Source organism: Nerophis lumbriciformis, linkage group LG36 (assembly GCF_033978685.3).
Source record: "Nerophis lumbriciformis linkage group LG36, RoL_Nlum_v2.1, whole genome shotgun sequence".
NCBI lineage: Eukaryota > Metazoa > Chordata > Actinopteri > Syngnathiformes > Syngnathidae > Nerophis > Nerophis lumbriciformis.
Window position 1 is genome coordinate 12,895,001 of NC_084583.2, and position 18,740 is coordinate 12,913,740.

General features: G+C 38.8%; 5 protein-coding genes across 10 annotated transcripts in view; all 5 read left to right on the forward strand.

Annotated features, from left to right (window-relative positions):
* The window catches only part of LOC133583009 (protocadherin beta-16-like), a 4,233-nt gene extending 2,649 nt beyond the window's left edge, over nt 1–1,584 (forward strand). The window contains exon 1 of the mRNA XM_061937125.2: nt 1–1,584. This exon is cut by the window's left edge and continues 2,649 nt beyond it. Coding sequence (XP_061793109.2) covers nt 1–275 — 275 coding nt within the window. The 3' untranslated portion in view covers nt 276–1,584.
* Nucleotides 1–18,740, forward strand: part of LOC133583004 (protocadherin gamma-C5-like) — a 212,622-nt gene that overhangs the window by 31,693 nt on the left and 162,189 nt on the right. The window lies entirely within an intron of this gene.
* Nucleotides 4,931–8,180, forward strand: LOC140677568 (protocadherin beta-16-like). The gene has a single exon (XM_072912380.1). The coding sequence runs from the start codon at nt 4,955–4,957 to the stop codon at nt 7,379–7,381; it is 2,427 nt and encodes an 808-aa protein (XP_072768481.1). The 5' UTR covers nt 4,931–4,954; the 3' UTR covers nt 7,382–8,180.
* On the forward strand, nt 10,638–13,111 carry LOC133583008 (protocadherin beta-16-like). Its single transcript, XM_061937124.2, has one exon. The coding sequence runs from the start codon at nt 10,638–10,640 to the stop codon at nt 13,035–13,037; it is 2,400 nt and encodes a 799-aa protein (XP_061793108.2). The 3' UTR covers nt 13,038–13,111.
* On the forward strand, nt 14,064–16,795 carry LOC140677571 (protocadherin beta-16-like). The gene has a single exon (XM_072912387.1). The coding sequence runs from the start codon at nt 14,369–14,371 to the stop codon at nt 16,793–16,795; it is 2,427 nt and encodes an 808-aa protein (XP_072768488.1). The 5' UTR covers nt 14,064–14,368.

The following is an 18,740-nucleotide window of genomic DNA, read 5'->3' on the forward strand; positions in this document are numbered from 1 at the left end:
CCAACCTCCCTGTCATTCCATATTATCCACCACGTTACTCAGACACTTTGGGGACAGGGACTCTCCAACACGTGTACAATTACGAGGTGTGCAGGACCACCGACTCCAGGAAAAGTGACTTTAAGTTGGACAGAGCTGCGAGTCACAACGTGCTGGTGATGGACCCCAGTTCTACAGGAACCATGCAGAAGATACACAGTGAAAGGAACATCCTGGATGAACCTGACTCTCCTCTAGAGGTTGGTCACTTCTGTTTTGCACTAACTAAACAATAGATTTTTCTATTTGAATGTTATACATGTAATGCATGGCTGTAGATCAGTGTTTTTCAACCTTTTTTGGGCCGTTGAAAAAATGCGGAGGCACACCACCAGCAGAAATCATTAAAAAACGAAACTCGGTTGACAGTAAAAAGTCGTTGTCGTAATTGTTGGATATGACTTTAAATCATAACTAACTATGCATCACTATAGCTCTTGTCTCAAAGTAGGTGTACTGTCACCACCTGTCACGTCACACCCTGACTTATTTGGACTTTTTTGCTGTTTTCCTGTATGTAGTGTTTTACTTTTTGTCATGCGCTCCTATTTCGGTGGCTTTTTCTCTTATTTTTGGTATTTTCCTGTAGCAGTTTCATGTCTTCCTTTGAGCGATATTTCCCCGCATCTACTTTGTTTTAGCAATCAAGAATATTTGAGTTGTTTTTATCCTTCTTTGTGGGGGCATTGTTGATTGTCATGTCATGTACATTGTCTTTGCTCCACAGTCAGTCTTTGCTGTTGTCCAGCATCCTGTTTTTGTTTACTTTGTAGCCAGTTCAGTTTTAGTTTCGTTCTGCATAGCCTTCCCTAAGCTTCAATGCCTTTACTTAGGGGCACTCACCTTTTTTTTATTTTTGGTTTAAGCATTAGATACCTTTTTACCTGCACACTGCCTCCCGCTGTTTCCCACATCTACAAAGCAATTAGCTACCGGCTGCCACCTACTGATATGGAAGAGTATTACACGGTTACTCTGTCGAGCTCTAGACAGCACCGACACTCAACAACAACACATCATTTGCAGACTATAATCACTGGTTTGCAAAAAATATTTTTAACCCATATAGGTGAAATGAGATAATCTCCCACGGTACACCAGACTGTATGTCACGACACGGCACAGTAGTTGAAAAATACTGCTGTAGATGACCAGAACATATCCAAGAGGGCATTTTCCAATTGTTTTTCACAGTAACCCTTTATGCGATTCCCATAGATTTGTTGGTGCTTCATGAGTTTTTTCACATTATATGTTTTTGTCATTGTCTTATGGTTATTGTCACTGTTTGCAATCTTTACGCAGCCGCCTAAAGTGTTGTAAACATTATATCCTGCCCTCTCGGTCTGAGCCTGCAAACTGTACCCCACGTAAACACACACACACACGCAGGAAAAAGTAAAGAGAATAAGCATCAGTTAAAGTACAACATTGGTGTAACCAGAAGTCAATCATATGAAACTATTTGTTACTAGCCAGGGTTAGCTATACTATGCAACGCTATAGCTATTTCAAGGCATCTTTACCAACTCGGTCAGGGGTGCTCACACTTTTTCTGCAGGCGAGCTATTTTTCAATTGATCAAGTCGTGGGGATCTACCTCATTCATATATATCATTTATATTTACTTATTTATGAAATATATGTTTTTGTTAACAAGTTAAAGGTGTTTAATGATAATGCAAGCATGTTTAACACATATAGTTAATATTGTTAATACATTAAAGGTGTTTAATGATAATACAAGTATGTTTAATACATATAGTTAATATTGTTAACAAGTTAAAGGTGTTTAAAGATAATGCAAGCATGTTTAACACATATAGTTAATATTGTTAACAAGTTAAAGGTGGTTAAAAATAATACAAGCATGTTTAACACAAATGGTTAATATTGTTAACAACTTAAAGGTGGTTAAAGATAATACAAGCATGTTTAACACATATAGATTCCTTTCTTTCATGAAGACAAGAATATAAGTTGGTGTATTAGCTGATTGTGATGACTTGCATTGATTGGAATCAGACAGTGGTGATGATAACGTCCGCATTTTCGAATGGAGGAGAAAAAAAGTCCTCCTTTCTGCCCAATACCACATGAAAGTGGTTGGTTTTTGGCATCTTATTTGTCCGGCTTCCGTACTCCTTTGTATACACTTTACAAGAAATACATTGTCGGCAAACTCCGTAGCTTGCTAGCTTGTGCACGCCAGCTTTCTGAGACTCTTATTTTGGTAGCGCAGGCAGGATGAAGCAGAGCTTTTACTGTGAAACAGTGCAGTCGGTCTTTGGAGTTTTGACGACAGGTACGGCGCCAGAGTCTGTTGAAATAAAGTGTTTCTCGCCTTCCAGTCGGTAATTTTAATGAGCTGGCAGCAGCCAGCGTCATCTCAGAAGACCCTCGGGTGCCGTGAATGTCAATCAAGTGACAAAAGTGACGTCATCGTGAAGATTTATGATCGCTCATTTTTAGGACTATTTTTTTAATGCCTGGCTGGTGATCAACTGACACACCCTCCGAGATCGACCGGTAGATCGAGATCGACCGGTAGATCGAGATCGACGTAATGAGCACCCCTGAACTAGGTAGTTAAATAAAAAATAAATATACATTAAAGCAAACCTAAAAACATGGATGCAATGTGTGATTGCACTAATGTGTGTGTGCTCTAAGCAGGCAAGGCAACAAGTGTTTCAACCGCTTTATAACATATGCCACTGGCACACAACGAAATGGAGAGCATGCATATGGTTTCACGGTTAACAAGTTGCAGATGAGGGTAAAACTAGTTGGCTAACTTGCAAAAATCTAGCTACTAACGTTAGTTATAATTGAATGTTTTTGACAACATCAACAAAGAAGATTTGTTTGTGAAATCAACAACAGGATTGTTTAGACCAGATCCAATACACGTGTTTGCTACAAAAGCAGTGTTTGGAAATGTGTATTGTTTTATTCACTGGTTCTACAGGAATGTAGCATGGTATTGAAATCATGTTGTATATGAATGTCTTACCACTACTCAAAAGTATCTCCATATTATTATCTTCCTTCTTGCTTTGTCTCATCATTTGTCGGTGGCTATACTTTCTCTTGGACTGTTGTTATCGGCCTCTTGTGTGAACAAACAGAATTGGGGGCAAGTTGTCAGCCATGACTGAAAATTGTTTGTCGCTTCTTAGACTGCTTTTGTGTTTGTGCGCCCACTTTACAGGGATGTAGTGTGTATGAGACAGCTGTGACTGACAGCCATTAACATCAGCCCTTTGGTGGACTAATCATTCGTATTCATTATATAGTAATTGTGAAACTATACTTTTTTTTTTTTTTTTTTAATATGATATTTTAAACCACCAATGGTAACACAGGATAGCTGGTTGTTGTCTTGTAATATTTTGTGGTATTGTAAAAAGGTAACTTTGAGAAAGTTGCAAACAGCCCCTTTTAATTGACATTACTTATAGATGTCATGTTGCTTATTTAAAAAAAAAAAAGGTTGTTAAGATTGTACTTGTTGATCTTTTTATTTTGAGTCGAAATTCCATTTGGTTTGTTCCCAGGTGCCTACACCAGAAATTAAATAATTTGTAGTTCCAAAAGCAAACTATTGTCAGGTATAAATATCAAAGATGCTTTCATAGAGAGTCGATGCAGTTCTTAGCAAGACATGACAGGCCAACAACAACAAAAAGTAATTAATTTAGAGATTGTTAATGACTCCAAAAGTAGCCTTCTTTTTTTGTACATGTACTGTAATCTTTTAGAAACAGTTGTACCAGCAGTGTTTATTCACTAAACCTAAAAATATCATGATTTTAAGGGCATAAAAAACTCAAAAAAGGATTACTTGTAGTAATAATGATAATGATAATAATAATAATAATGATGATGTCAATCATCATTATGATTAATATTATAATAATTATTAATAGTATATTATATTATATCATAAAATGATGATTTAATAATAATACTTACAATAGGATGATTATTATTATTATTGATATAATAATCATATATATATATATATAAATATATACATATATATTCTATTATTAATATAATTATTATTATAACGACCTAAAAAAATTAATTAAAAGTTGTAGCGGACTGAATAAATTACCAAAATACAAAAATTAAGTATAATTTGATCATACTTTGTAAAAGCCACTCCAAACATATAGAACACTGCTATTCATAGTATTATTAATAAAACAAAAATATCATACCAATAAGAATTCTAATTAAAAATCTGTTTAATTTTGTTTGCAAAAATGTTACGTTAAAAATGAAAACTGTAGATAGTAAAATCGAAATAATTCGTTAAGCTATTAGTACATTTTATTTTTCACTCATCTCTGCATGTTTATTTATTTATTTATTTTTTCTGGATTTTCTATAAAGTGTTGTTTATTCAGGTTGTATTGCCATGACTTTAAATATGATTCTAAATTATGCATGCGTTTGTATATAAATATATACTTTGCTTTAAAAAAACAAAACAAAAAAAGCATATAGTATCTGTAGTTAAATGCAATGTTCTCTAAGCAGATGTATATATAAACCATTAACTATACCTAAACCGTTTTCCCATACATCTATTCTTTTGTTAGATGTTTAAAAAAAAAAAAAGGACTTTATTATTTTTATACACATTTAATTTAATGTATTTTCAGAATATTGTTTGAGGCCTTGTTAGTAGGAGCAGAAAGAGCAGACATTGGCCAGAGTGTGGCAGTCTTCGACAGGACTTCAGTCAGTCCCTCCCTCTTACACAATGACGTTTCACACAATAAAGCAGTCATTTCCACGCAGTCTTCGCTGCAGGAACATCGACTGCTGTTGTCTCTCCTCATCATTTTGTTGGGATTAACACCGATTTTTTTTTTTTTTTTTACTATAAATTGGGTGAAATATGGATTTTAAAACGATGCCGCGTCAAGTTCTGTTGTTCATCTTGACCACCTCTTTCTTGTCCGTGCTCGGCCAAGTCAGCTACTCGATCCCGGAGGAACTGGAGAAAGGATCTTTGGTGTCTAACGTGGCTCAGGATTTAGGTTTGGACCTGAAAAGACTGAAATCAGGGCGAGCTCGGATCCATTCAGGAGACAGCACGGAATATATCGAGCTGGAGAAAGAAAGGGGGCTCCTCCTTGTGAAGGAGAGGATAGACAGAGAGACGCTGTGTGGTGAGACGACGCTCTGTGCTTTGCATTTGCAGATGATTTTGGAAAATCCCATGGAATTATTTCGAATTACTATTGAAATCACAGATATTAATGACAATTCTCCCAGCTTCGATTCCAGCAGCAAACGCTTTGAAATCAGCGAGTCCGCCATTATCGGCTCTAAATTTGTGCTGGAAAAAGCAATCGACGCTGATATCGGTGCAAATGGTCTGCAAAGCTACTCACTGACTCCAACTGATAATTTTCATCTTAAAATAGCAAATCAAGCAGACGGGAGTAAAAAGGTGGAGATGATACTGCAGAAGCATCTAGATAGAGAGCAGCAGGAGCAGATTTCATTGTTATTAACAGCCTTTGATGGAGGACAACCACGCAGGTCAGGAACAATGCAGATTAATGTGCATGTGTTAGATGTAAATGATAACGCTCCAGTGTTCACTAAATCTTCATATAAGGCAACTATTAGTGAAAATGCACCTAAAGGAACCAGTGTAATAACTGTTAGTGCATCTGACAAAGACAGTGGCTCCAATGGGAAAATATCTTATTTATTATCAAAACACAAACTGAGATTATCAGACCTATTTCAGATAAATAGTGCAACTGGAGAGGTTATTTTAACAGGTGACATTGATTATGAGCGAGCTAAATTACTAGAAATAGATATTGAAGCTGTAGACAATGGAGGACTGTCTGATTCAAGTAAGATCATGATTGATATCATTGATGTTAATGACAACAGTCCTCAAATGAAAATACTTTCTAAATCAGATTCCATTTCTGAGGACTCTGCGGAGAATACTGTTGTTACTATGTTAAGTGTTAATGACCCAGACTCCGGCAGCAATGGAGAAGTTAAGTGTAAAATTAACGAAGATATTCCATTTAAAATAGAAAACAATATGAATGGATTTTATAGTTTGATGACAGAAGTAGCTTTGGATCGAGAATTAGCATCTCAGTATAACATCACAGTGATGTGCTCTGATGAGGGAGTGCCCTCCCTCTCCAGCAGCGTCACTCTCACCTTACACATCTCAGATGTGAACGACAACGCACCTGTCTTTGAGAGGAGCTCATACGAGGCCTCCATTGTAGAAAACAACACTCCAGGTCTTTCTATATTCACAGTGAAAGCCAGAGACGCTGACTGGAACCAGAACGCTCGTCTCTCTTACATGCTGGAGGACTCCTCTGTTAACGGAGTGCCAGTCTCCTCATATGTGTCTGTTAGTGCTGATAGTGGAGTCATCCATGCAGTGCGCTCTTTTGACTACGAGCACCTGAAAGAGTTTAATTTCCGCGTCAGAGCTCAGGATGGAGGCTCTCCTCCTCTTAGCAGCAATGTAAGCATCCGCATACTAATCCAGGACCAGAACGACAACGCCCCCCAGGTCCTGTACCCGGTCCTGACGGGCGGCTCGGTGCTGGCTGAAATGGTGCCTCGTTCAGCAGATGTGGGCTATCTGGTGACTAAAGTGGTGGCTGTGGATGTGGACTCTGGACAGAACGCCTGGCTCTCCTATAAAGTGCACAAAGCCACAGACAGGGCGCTGTTTGAAGTGGGCCTACACAATGGAGAAATAAGAACTGTCCGCCAAGTCACTGATAAAGATGCCGTCAAACAAAGACTGAGTGTTCTAGTGGAGGACAACGGGCAGCCCTCTCGTTCAGCTACAGTCATTGTTAATGTGGCGGTGGCGGACAGCTTCCCTGAAGTGCTGTCAGAGTTCACTGACTTTAGCATGCACGACAAGGAGTACAATGACAAGCTGACTTTTTACTTAGTCTTGGCTTTGGCTGTGGTCTCCTTCCTCTTCATCACCTGCTTGCTGCTCATCATATCAGTCAAAGTGTACAGGTGGAGACAGTCTCGCGTCCTGTACCACTCCAACCTCCCTGTCATTCCATATTATCCACCACGTTACTCAGACACTTTGGGGACAGGGACTCTCCAACACGTGTACAATTACGAGGTGTGCAGGACCACCGACTCCAGAAAAAGTGACTTTAAGTTGGACAGAGCTGCGAGTCACAACGTGCTGGTAATGGACCCCAGTTCTACAGGAACCATGCAGAAGATACACAGTGAAAGGAACATCCTGGATGAACCCGACTCTCCTTTAGAGGTTGGTTATTTGTGCTTTATTTAATTTAGTGAATATTTACTATGTTTGCCTTTCTTTGATTGGTTGTAACCCACCATAATGTATTGCACCAGGCATCCTCGGAGTGTTTGTGACAGTATATTGTCACTGTCTTATGTCAGTTAAATATTCCAATCTGGAAGTTAGTGTCAGGAATCCACGCATGTTTACATTACTTGTTTGTGGTGAGCATTTTAAAACAAACTGGCATGAGTCGAGCATTCTTAATTCTACAAAATTATACTTTAGCTATTTTTTTTCAGATGAACCATAATCTGATTGGACGTTGCTAAATATCATATTAAATGCCATATTATGGGCCTGATGTACTAAAGGTGGGAATGTACTAAAATAAAACACATGCAAACTTAATAGCACACGCAAAGCTGATCTACTAAACTGTCTCTCTTAAGTGAGTAGAATAAGGAGTGCATTAATTCTAGCGTGTCTGTCTCATGAACATGCAGAATATATGCTGATCATTAGAACGCCCACAATTCTCAAAGAAGAAAATGTTATTATAATTATTCAGCAGGCGCATTGTGTATTATCAAGGCTGATCATTGCTCTGTGAGCGCTATTTTGCGTCTTTATTTATCACGTCGGAAAAATATGTTCAAACCGATACCCAAACACATATTACTGTGACAAATAAGGTGCTCGGCTGCAAAGACAAGACGATAGACGAATAATCCTCCGTCCAACGTGTGTTTGTGTCAACATATTTGGACTGTCATGAATTTAAAAAAAAATTAGACATTTTTATTCAGCAATATCATTGTATATTATTATAGCTGCTGAATGACTAAAGGGCTGTTCAAAACTAATTTAAATTGATACGTTTTGATGTCTGCTGGCGTTTGTTTTTCTGTGAGCGCTATTTTGCGTCTTTATTTATCACGTCTGAAAGATATGTTCAAACCGACACCGTAACACACGTTAATGTGAGAAATAAGGTGCTCAGCTGCAAAGACAAGATGATAGACGAATAATCCTCCGTCCAACGTGTGTATGTGTCAACATATTTGGACTGTCATTAATAAAAATAAAAAAATTAGACATATTTTTATTCAGCAAAATCATTGTATATTGTTATAGCTGCTGGATGACTAAAGGGCTGTTCAAAACTAATTTAATTTATATGTTTTGATGTCTACTGGCGTTTGTTTTGAATGCCATTAGTTTTTTTGTTTTACATCAGAAATATATAATTGTATGCCTCCTGTATTAAAATTGTTTTGCAATATGCATTTTCTTGCATTTGGATCACTCCAGACGCATGAATGCGCTAGGGTGCGGTGATGGTCACTGTTCTAAAAATAGTTTATGTTGTCTGTAGATTGTGATTCTGTATTGCAGAAAAGGTGTTGCAGATTATAGATGCGTGCTGCTAGTTCCACTACATCGCACACAGGTTGGAGAGCAAAATACCATGAAAGGGGAGTGCACATGATACCAGTAGCACACGCAAAACCTTAGTTTAAATAAGGCGGTCTGCACTACTTTTTAATTGTACACGCAGTCTTAGCAGATCGCACGCAACACACCCCATGTTTATAGTTTGCACTCGCTGATTAGTTTATTATTAGTTTATTATTCTTCGGTCAATGGTCAACAAAATAAACAAACAGTTGTACATTCATAGATTGAAAATGAAAATGTTGCAGACCGAAAGGGTTTAGGCTGAAGTTGAACACTTAAGCGCCTAACCCTATAAACAATGTCAAGTACAAGATGAACTTCCGAAAATTATGAAATGTCTTTTGTACAACATATTATAAATACACATTATACACAACATAAACACAGTTCAATTATATACACAGTAAAGGCATGTGAAATATCCTTATACGCGTGTTAAACCATTGTACCAATTTATATACTATATACAAACAATTATACTTCCATTATTATTTATATCCCACATTTAGTATTTTAATTAACATTGATCATAGTATTAACTACTGTGTTGATTTAAGAGTGATATATTTTTCCAAGACATTGGTCTTAAAGTGTTTTTTAAATGTGTGAATGGACCTGGAACATTTTAAGGAATCATCCAAGCTGTTCCACAGTTGAACCCCCCTGACAGAAACACATCTACTTTTTAAGCTCGTTCTTATCTTAGCTTTCTGGAAGACAGCTGAACCTCTGAGGTCATAGGGATTCTCTCTGGGTTTGAACCTCTCCTGTAGACACCGAGGCAGCATGTGGTTATGAGCTTTGTACGTCACAATAGCAGTGTTGAGGTCAACAAGATCGTGCAGTTTTAATGTTTTTAATTTAATAAACAGAGCATTGGTATGGTCATTATAATCTGCATAATTTACAATTCTAATCGCTTTCTTTTGAAGTAAGAACATAGAGTTGATGTTTGTTTTGTAATTGTTACCCCAGATTTCAACACAATAATTAAGATAAGGGAGTACGAAAGAATTATATAACATATTAAGAGCCTTTTGATTTACGGAGTTTTTGATTTTATGTAACATAGCAATATTTTTTGCCATCTTTGTCTTAAGTATATTTATGTACAGTTTCCAATTTAATTTATCATCTATATAGATTCCCAAAAATGTTGTTGAATTTTAGCGTGTGGTGTTTGGATCTTAGTAGACCAGGCCCTATGTTTTTTGCAACCATAAGAGGGTCAATTTAGTGCCATTAACAGTGGCAGTACAGCTGTAGAGAGGGTCAACTCAGCACCATGGACAGTGGCAGTGCGGCTGCGGCGAGGGTCAATTCAGCACCATGGACAGTGGCGGTGCAGCTGCAGAGAGCAGTGTGTGTCCTACTTTTGAATCCTCCATCCTCATTGAAGTTTAAACCCTTTGCTGGCTGCAAATAAGTGATTCGTCACATAATATATGTTTTTATTATATCTACACATGCTGATATTTGAAATCTAATTCGTATTCATACTATTTAACGTTAGTACTACTTTATTACCTACCATAACTGGATGCTGCTTTGTTTTTATAGTGTTTTTTTTATTTTTTTATTTGGCTTCTTGGTGTAGTTTCTATTTTTCATCTCACAGGGGCGCTGTTGGCATATAAACTGAGATTCAAATGCATGGAGGGGGTGTTTTTTTCTGTTCTTTGTCCTGCCCTGTGTTGGCCATTGCAGAGATTTAACAGTCATAGCTGGTGAGGCGAACAGTGAGGACTGACTATTTTATTGAAATTGTTCGTTGATTGCATTCGGATTATTGGATTATAATTTCTGGAGGGGGGAAAAAAAAGGACACCCGGACTAAACAATGAGACGGCAAGTACTGTTGTTCCTCTCGGCTTTGTGCCTTTCATATGTGCTCGGCCAGGTCAGCTATTCCATCCCTGAAGAAATGTCCAAAGGTTCCGTGGTTGGTAACGTAGTGCATGATTTAGGTCTAGATCTTAAGAGGATGAGATCTGGCAAGGCTCGTGTTTATACCGGCCGCAGTGTGGAGTACATTGGCCTGAATAGAGAAAGAGGAGTCCTGCTTGTACAAGAGAGGATAGACAGGGAGGCTTTGTGTGGAGAGAGCACGCCGTGTGCTTTGCATTTCCAGCTCATTTTGGAGAATCCAATGGAGCTGTTCCGTGTCACAGTGGAGATCACTGACATAAACGACAACACGCCCAGTTTTACCAACGCTGAAAAGCGTGTTGAAATCAGTGAGTCTGCCGTCATAGGATCCAAATTCATACTAGAGAAAGCGATCGATTTGGACATCGGCATGAACGGCTTACAGCAATACACACTCACCCCCGCTGACAACTTTGCCTTGAAATTAGAGAATGAGGCTGATGGAAGTAAGAAGGTAGAAATGGTGCTGCAGAAGCCTCTCGATCGAGAAAAGCAGAATGATATAAGACTTTTGCTCACTGCTAGTGATGGAGGCGAGCCGCGCCTGTCAGGCACCGTGCAGATATTAGTCCATGTACTCGATGTGAACGACAATGCACCCACTTTCGAAAAACGTATTTATAAAGCAAAATTGTTTGAAAATGCTGCCAAGGGAACAAGTGTAACAACTGTGAGTGCTTCTGATAAGGACATTGGCGCAAATGGAGACGTATCATATCTAATATCTCCAAGCAAACGCTTTTTAGCGGATATTTTTAATATTAACTCCCAAACAGGCGTGATCACCCTCGTAGGTGACATAGATCATGAAAAGGTGACGTCCTATCAAATAGACGTGGAAGTGGTCGACACGGGAGGTCTGTCTGACTCATCCAAGGTGGTGGTTGACGTCATCGATGTGAACGACAACAGCCCTCACATTAATATTGTTTCGAAATCAGACTCAATATTAGAAGACTCGCCTCCTAACACTGTTATTGCAATGTTAAGTGTGAACGATCCAGATTCTGAAAATAATGGAAAGGTGGAGTGTGTCATTGAGGATAACACTCCCTTTAAAATACAATCTTCATTGAATGGATTTTATACTTTGGTTACAGAGGTAGATTTAGACAAAGAGATATCTAGTGAGTATAACATCACAGTGATGTGCTCTGATGAGGGAGTGCCCTCCCTCTCCAGCAGCGTCACTCTCACCTTACACATCTCAGATGTGAATGACAACGCACCTGTCTTTGAGAGAAGCTCTTACGAGGCCTCCATTGTAGAAAACAACACTCCAGGTCTTTCTATATTCACAGTGAAAGCCAGAGATGCTGACTGGAACCAGAACGCTCGTCTCTCTTACATGCTGGAGGACTCCTCTGTTAACGGAGTTCCAGTCTCCTCATATGTGTCTGTTAGTGCTGATAGTGGAGTCATCCATGCAGTGCGCTCTTTTGACTACGAGCACCTGAAAGAGTTTAATTTCCGCGTCAGAGCTCAGGATGGAGGTTCTCCTCCTCTCAGCAGCAACGTGAGCGTCCGCATCCTGATCCAGGACCAGAACGACAACGCCCCCCAGGTCCTGTACCCGGTCCAGACGGGTGGCTCGGTGCTGGCTGAAATGGTGCCTCGTTCAGCAGATGTGGGCTATCTGGTGACTAAAGTGGTGGCTGTGGATGTGGACTCTGGACAGAACGCCTGGCTCTCCTATAAAGTGCACAAAGCCACAGACAGGGCGCTGTTTGAAGTGGGCCTACACAATGGAGAAATAAGAACTGTCCGCCAAGTCACTGATAAAGATGCCGTCAAACAAAGACTGAGTGTTCTAGTGGAGGACAACGGGCAGCCCTCTCGTTCAGCTACAGTCATTGTTAACGTGGCGGTGGCGGACAGCTTCCCTGAAGTGCTGTCAGAGTTCACTGACTTTAGCATGCACGACAAGGAGTACAATGACAAGCTGACTTTTTACTTAGTCTTGGCTTTGGCTGTGGTCTCCTTCCTCTTCATCACCTGCTTGCTGCTCATCATATCAGTCAAAGTGTACAGGTGGAGACAGTCTCGCGTCCTGTACCACTCCAACCTCCCGGTCATTCCATATTATCCACCACGTTACTCAGACACTTTGGGGACAGGGACTCTCCAACACGTGTACAATTACGAGGTGTGCAGGACCACCGACTCCAGGAAAAGTGACTTTAAGTTGGACAGAGCTGCTAGTCACAACGTGCTGGTGATGGACCCCAGTTCTACAGGAACCATGCAGAAGATACACAGTGAAAGGAACATCCTGGATGAACTTGACTCTCCTTTGGAGGTTGGTCACTAAAAATATGTTTCTTTTGTCAAGCTTTCACTATTTTTGTGTGCGTGTGCGTGTGCTTGTGGATGTGCTTTGTTTTGGTTTCTCTGCCCTAATAAGGCCCCACTCAAAGTTGTGTAGCTAAGTATTCTTGTCCATCCATCCATTTCCTACCGCTTATTTCCTTCGGAGTCACGGGGGGCGCTGGAACCTATCTCATCTACAATCGGGTGGAAGGCGGGATACACCCTGGACAAGTCGCCACCTCATCGCAGGGCCACCACAGATAGACAGACAACATTCACACTCACATCTTGTGTCCCATAGAATTAGTTTTCCAGCACTAGCTTACTCTGGCTTACTAAACTTAAACTTAGTTCGTTTGGGTCATAGAAAAGTCAGAAAAACTATTGAATAAATAACATTAGCAATAACCTAACAATATATTTACTACTATATATATATATATATATATATATATATATATATATATATATATATATATATATATATATATATATATATATATATATATATATAAACATTAATAATAAGTAAACAATATATTGTTACCGAAATACAAAATGTTTAGTAAAAAATATTTTTATAATAATGTATAAAATGCCAGTATAAATACTATTAAAAGTGCTGCCATTAAATAATAACAATTACATAACACTATAATTTTTCGTTTTGTAATTTTTTTATTTATTTTTTTCGTTTTAATACATTTAACTTAACTTCATAAAAACAATTATTGACATCAATTTTTTTTTTTTTTTTTTTTTACTATTACAAACATTTTAATAGGCCCATTTGACCCGGGGTGTTTTTTGTCTTTCTTGTTTGTCAGTGTTGTTCTATAAATTCAATTTTTGTGACTTTAAATAAATAAAAAATGTTGCATTTATTTTATACATATATATTATCTGTTATGCTTTAAAAAAAAATAATAATACAAATGGAAGACACATAAACTCAATCTTCTCGAGGCACATTTATAAATATAAATCCATGTACTTAGATCTGTTTTTAATTGATATTTTACTAATTGCAAATGTATTATTTTTATAAAGCATGATGTAATAGTTATTCAATTAATCTATTATATTTTCGGCATATATTTTAAGGCCGGGCTGTTATGTGCGAGCAGAAAGAGCAGACATTGGCCAGAGTGTGGCAGTCTTCGACAGGACTTCAGTCAGTCCCTCCCTCTTACACAATGACGTTTCACACAATAAAGCAGTCATTTCCACACAGTCTTCGCTGCAGGAACATCGACTGCTGTTGTCTCTCCTCATCATTTTGTTGGGATTAACACCGATTTTTTTTTTTTTTTACTATAAATTGGGTGAAATATGGATTTTAAGACGATGCCGCGTCAAGTTCTGTTGTTCATCTTAATCACCTCTTTCTTGTCCGTGCTCGGCCAAGTCAGCTACTCGATCCCGGAGGAACTGGAGAAAGGATCTTTGGTGTCTAACGTGGCTCAGGATTTAGGTTTGGACCTGAAAAGACTGAAATCGGGGCGAGCTCGGATCCATTCAGGAGACAGCACGGAATATATCGAGCTGGAGAAAGAAAGGGGGCTCCTCCTTGTGAAGGAGAGGATAGACAGAGAGACGCTGTGTGGTGAGACGACGCTCTGTGCTTTGCATTTGCAGATGATTTTGGAAAATCCCATGGAATTATTTCGAATTACTATTGAAATCACGGACATTAATGACAATTCTCCCAGCTTCGAATCCAGCAGCAAACGCTTTGAGATCAGCGAGTCCGCCATTATCGGCTCTAAATTTGTGCTAGAGGAAGCAATCGACGCTGATATCGGTGCAAATGGTCTGCAAAGCTACTCACTGACTCCAACTGATAATTTTCATCTTAAAATAGCAAATCAAGCAGATGGTAGTAAAAAGGTGGAGATGATACTGCAGAAGCATCTAGATAGAGAGCAGCAGGAGCAGATTTCATTGTTATTAACAGCCTTTGATGGAGGACAACCACGCAGGTCAGGAACAATGCAGATTAATGTGCATGTGTTAGATGCAAATGATAACGCTCCAGTGTTCACTAAATCTTCATATAAGGCAACTATTAGTGAAAATGCACCTAAAGGAACCAGTGTAATAACTGTTAGTGCATCCGACAAAGACAGTGGCTCCAATGGGAAAATATCATATTCAATAACAAAAAACAAGCTAAGATTATCAGACCTATTTCAGATAAATAGTGCAACTGGAGAGGTTATTTTATTAGGTGACATCGATTATGAGCGAGCTAAATTATTACAAGTAAATATTGAAGCTGTAGACAATGGAGGACTGTCTGATTCAAGTAAGATTATGATTGATATCATTGATGTTAATGACAACAGTCCTCAAATGAAAATACTTTCTAAATCAGATTCCATTTCTGAGGACTCTGCGGAGAATACTGTTGTTACTATGTTAAGTGTTAATGACCCAGACTCTGGCAGCAATGGAGAAGTTAAGTGCAAAATTAACGAAGATATTCCGTTTAAAATAGAAAAAAGTTTAAATGGATTTTATAGTTTAATGACAGAAGTAGCTTTGGATAGAGAATTAGCATCTCAGTATAGCATCACAGTGATGTGCTCTGATGAGGGAGTGCCCTCCCTCTCCAGCAGCGTCACTCTCACCTTACACATCTCAGATGTGAACGACAACGCACCTGTCTTTGAGAAAAGCTCATATGAGGCCGCCATTGTAGAAAACAACACTCCAGGTCTTTCTATATTCACAGTGAAAGCCAGAGACGCTGACTGGAACCAGAACGCTCGCCTCTCTTACATGCTGGAGGACTCCTCTGTTAACGGAGTGCCAGTCTCCTCATATGTGTCTGTTAGTGCTGATAGTGGAGTCATCCATGCAGTGCGCTCTTTTGACTACGAGCACCTGAAAGAGTTTAATTTCCGCGTCAGAGCTCAGGATGGAGGTTCTCCTCCTCTTAGCAGCAATGTAAGCATCCGCATACTAATCCAGGACCAGAACGACAACGCGCCCCAGGTCCTGTACCCGGTCCAGACTGGTGGCTCGGTGCTGGCTGAAATGGTGCCTCGTTCAGCAGATGTGGGCTATCTGGTGACTAAAGTGGTGGCTGTTGATGTGGACTCTGGACAGAACGCCTGGCTCTCCTATAAAGTGCACAAAGCCACAGACAGGGCGCTGTTTGAAGTGGGCCTACACAATGGAGAAATAAGAACTGTCCGCCAAGTCACTGATAAAGATGCCGTCAAACAAAGACTGAGTGTTCTAGTGGAGGACAACGGGCAGCCCTCTCGTTCAGCTACAGTCATTGTTAACGTGGCGGTGGCGGACAGCTTCCCTGAAGTGCTGTCAGAGTTCACTGACTTTAGCATGCACGACAAGGAGTACAATGACAAGCTGACTTTTTACTTAGTCTTGGCTTTGGCTGTGGTCTCCTTCCTCTTCATCACCTGCTTGCTGCTCATCATATCAGTCAAAGTGTACAGGTGGAGACAGTCTCGCGTCCTGTACCACTCCAACCTCCCTGTCATTCCATATTATCCACCACGTTACTCAGACACTTTGGGGACAGGGACTCTCCAACACGTGTACAATTACGAGGTGTGCAGGACCACCGACTCCAGAAAAAGTGACTTTAAGTTGGACAGAGCTGCTAGTCACAACGTGCTGGTGATGGACCCCAGTTCTACAGGAACCATGCAGAAGATACACAGTGAAAGGAACATCCTGGATGAACCCGACTCTCCTTTAGAGGTTGGTTATTTGTGCTTTATTTAATTTATTGAATATTTACAATGTTTGCCTTTCTTTGATTGATTGTAACCCACCATAATGTATTGCACCAGGCATCCTCGGAATATTTGTGACAGTATATTGTCACTGTCTGATGTCAGTTAAATATTCCAATCTGGAAGTTAGTGTCAGGAATCCACGCATGTTTACATTACTTGTTTGTGGTGAGCATTTTAAAACAAACTGGCATGAGTCAAGCATTCTTAATTCTCCAAAATTATACTTTAGCTATTTATTTCCAGATGAACCATTATCTAATTGGACGTTGCTAAATATCATACTAAATGCCATATTATGGGCCTGATCTACTAAAGGTGGGAATGTACTAAAATAAAACACATGCAAACTTAATAGCACACGAAAAGCTGATCTACTAAACTGTCTCTCTTAAGTGAGTAGAATAAGGAGTGCATTCATTCTAGTGTGTCTGTCTCATGAACATGCAGAATATATGCTGATCATTAGAACGGCCACAATTCTCAGAGAAGAAAATGTTATTATAATTATTCAGCAGGCACAGTGTGAATCATGAAGTCTGATAATTTTTCTGTGAGCGCTATTTTGCGTCTTTATTTATCACGTCGGAAAAATATGTTCAAACTGACACGGTTACACACATTAATGTGAGAAAGAAGGTGCTCGGTTTCAAAGACAGGACGATAGACAAATAATCCTCCGTCCAACGTGTGTGAAGTGAAGTGAAGTGAATTATATTTATATAGCGCTTTTCTCTAGTGACTCAAAGCGCTTTACATAATGAAAACCCAACATCTAAGTTACATTTATAAATATGTATGTGTCAACATATTTGGACTGTCATGAATAAAAAAAATATTAGACATATTTTTATTCAGCAATATCATCGCATATTGTTATAGCTGCTGGATGACTAAAGGGCTGTTCAAAACTAATTTAAATTGATACGTTTTGATGTCTGCTGGTGTTTGTTTTCAATGCCTTTTTTTTTTTACATCAGAAATATATAATTATATGCCTCCTGTATTAAAATTGTTTTGCAATATGCATTTTCTTGCATTTGGATCATCCCAGACGCATGAATGCGCTAGGGTGCGGTGATGGTCACTGTTCTAAAAATAGTTTATGTTGTCTGTAGATTGTGATTCTGTATTGCAGAAAAGGTGTTTGCAGATTATAGATGCGTGCTGCTAGTTCCACTACATCGCACACAGGTTGGAGAGCAAAATAACATGAAAGGGGAGTGCACATGATATCAGTAGCACACGCAAAACCTTAGTTTAAATAAGGCGGTCTGCACTACTTTTTAATTGCACACACAGTCTTAGCAGATCGCACGCAACACACCCCATGTTTATAGTTTGCACGCGCTGATTAGTTTATTATTAGTTCATTATTCTTCGGTCAATGGTCAACAAAATAAACAAAATAAACAAACAGTTGTACATTCATAGATTGAAAATGAAAATGTTGCAGACCGAAAGGGTTTAGGCTGAAGTTGAACACTTTAAGCGCCTAACCCTATAAACAATGTCAAGTACAAGATGAACTTCCGAAAATTATGAAATGTCTTTTGTACAACATATTATAAATACACATTATACACAACATAAACACAGTTCAATTATATACACAGTAAAGGCATGTGAAATATCCTTATACGCGTGTTAAACCTTTGTACCAATTTATATACTATATACAAACAATTATACTTCCATTATTATTTATATCCCACATTTAGTATTTTAATTAACATTGATCATAGTATTAACTACTGTGTTGATTCAAGAGTGATATATTTTTCCAAGACATTGGTCTTAAAGTGTTTTTTAAATGTGTGAATGGACCTGGAACATTTTAAGGAATCATCCAAGCTGTTCCACAGTTGAACCCCCTGACAGAAACACATCTACTTTTTAAGCTTGTTTTTATGTTTGCTTTCTGGAAGACAGCT

What these genes read in the sequence shown, in the direction of transcription:
- LOC133583008 (XM_061937124.2), top strand. Translation starts at nt 10,638, where the DNA reads ATGAGACGGCAAGTACTGTTGTTCCTCTCGGCTTTGTGCCTTTCATAT.
- LOC140677568 (XM_072912380.1), top strand. Translation starts at nt 4,955, where the DNA reads ATGGATTTTAAAACGATGCCGCGTCAAGTTCTGTTGTTCATCTTGACC.
- LOC140677571 (XM_072912387.1), top strand. Translation starts at nt 14,369, where the DNA reads ATGGATTTTAAGACGATGCCGCGTCAAGTTCTGTTGTTCATCTTAATC.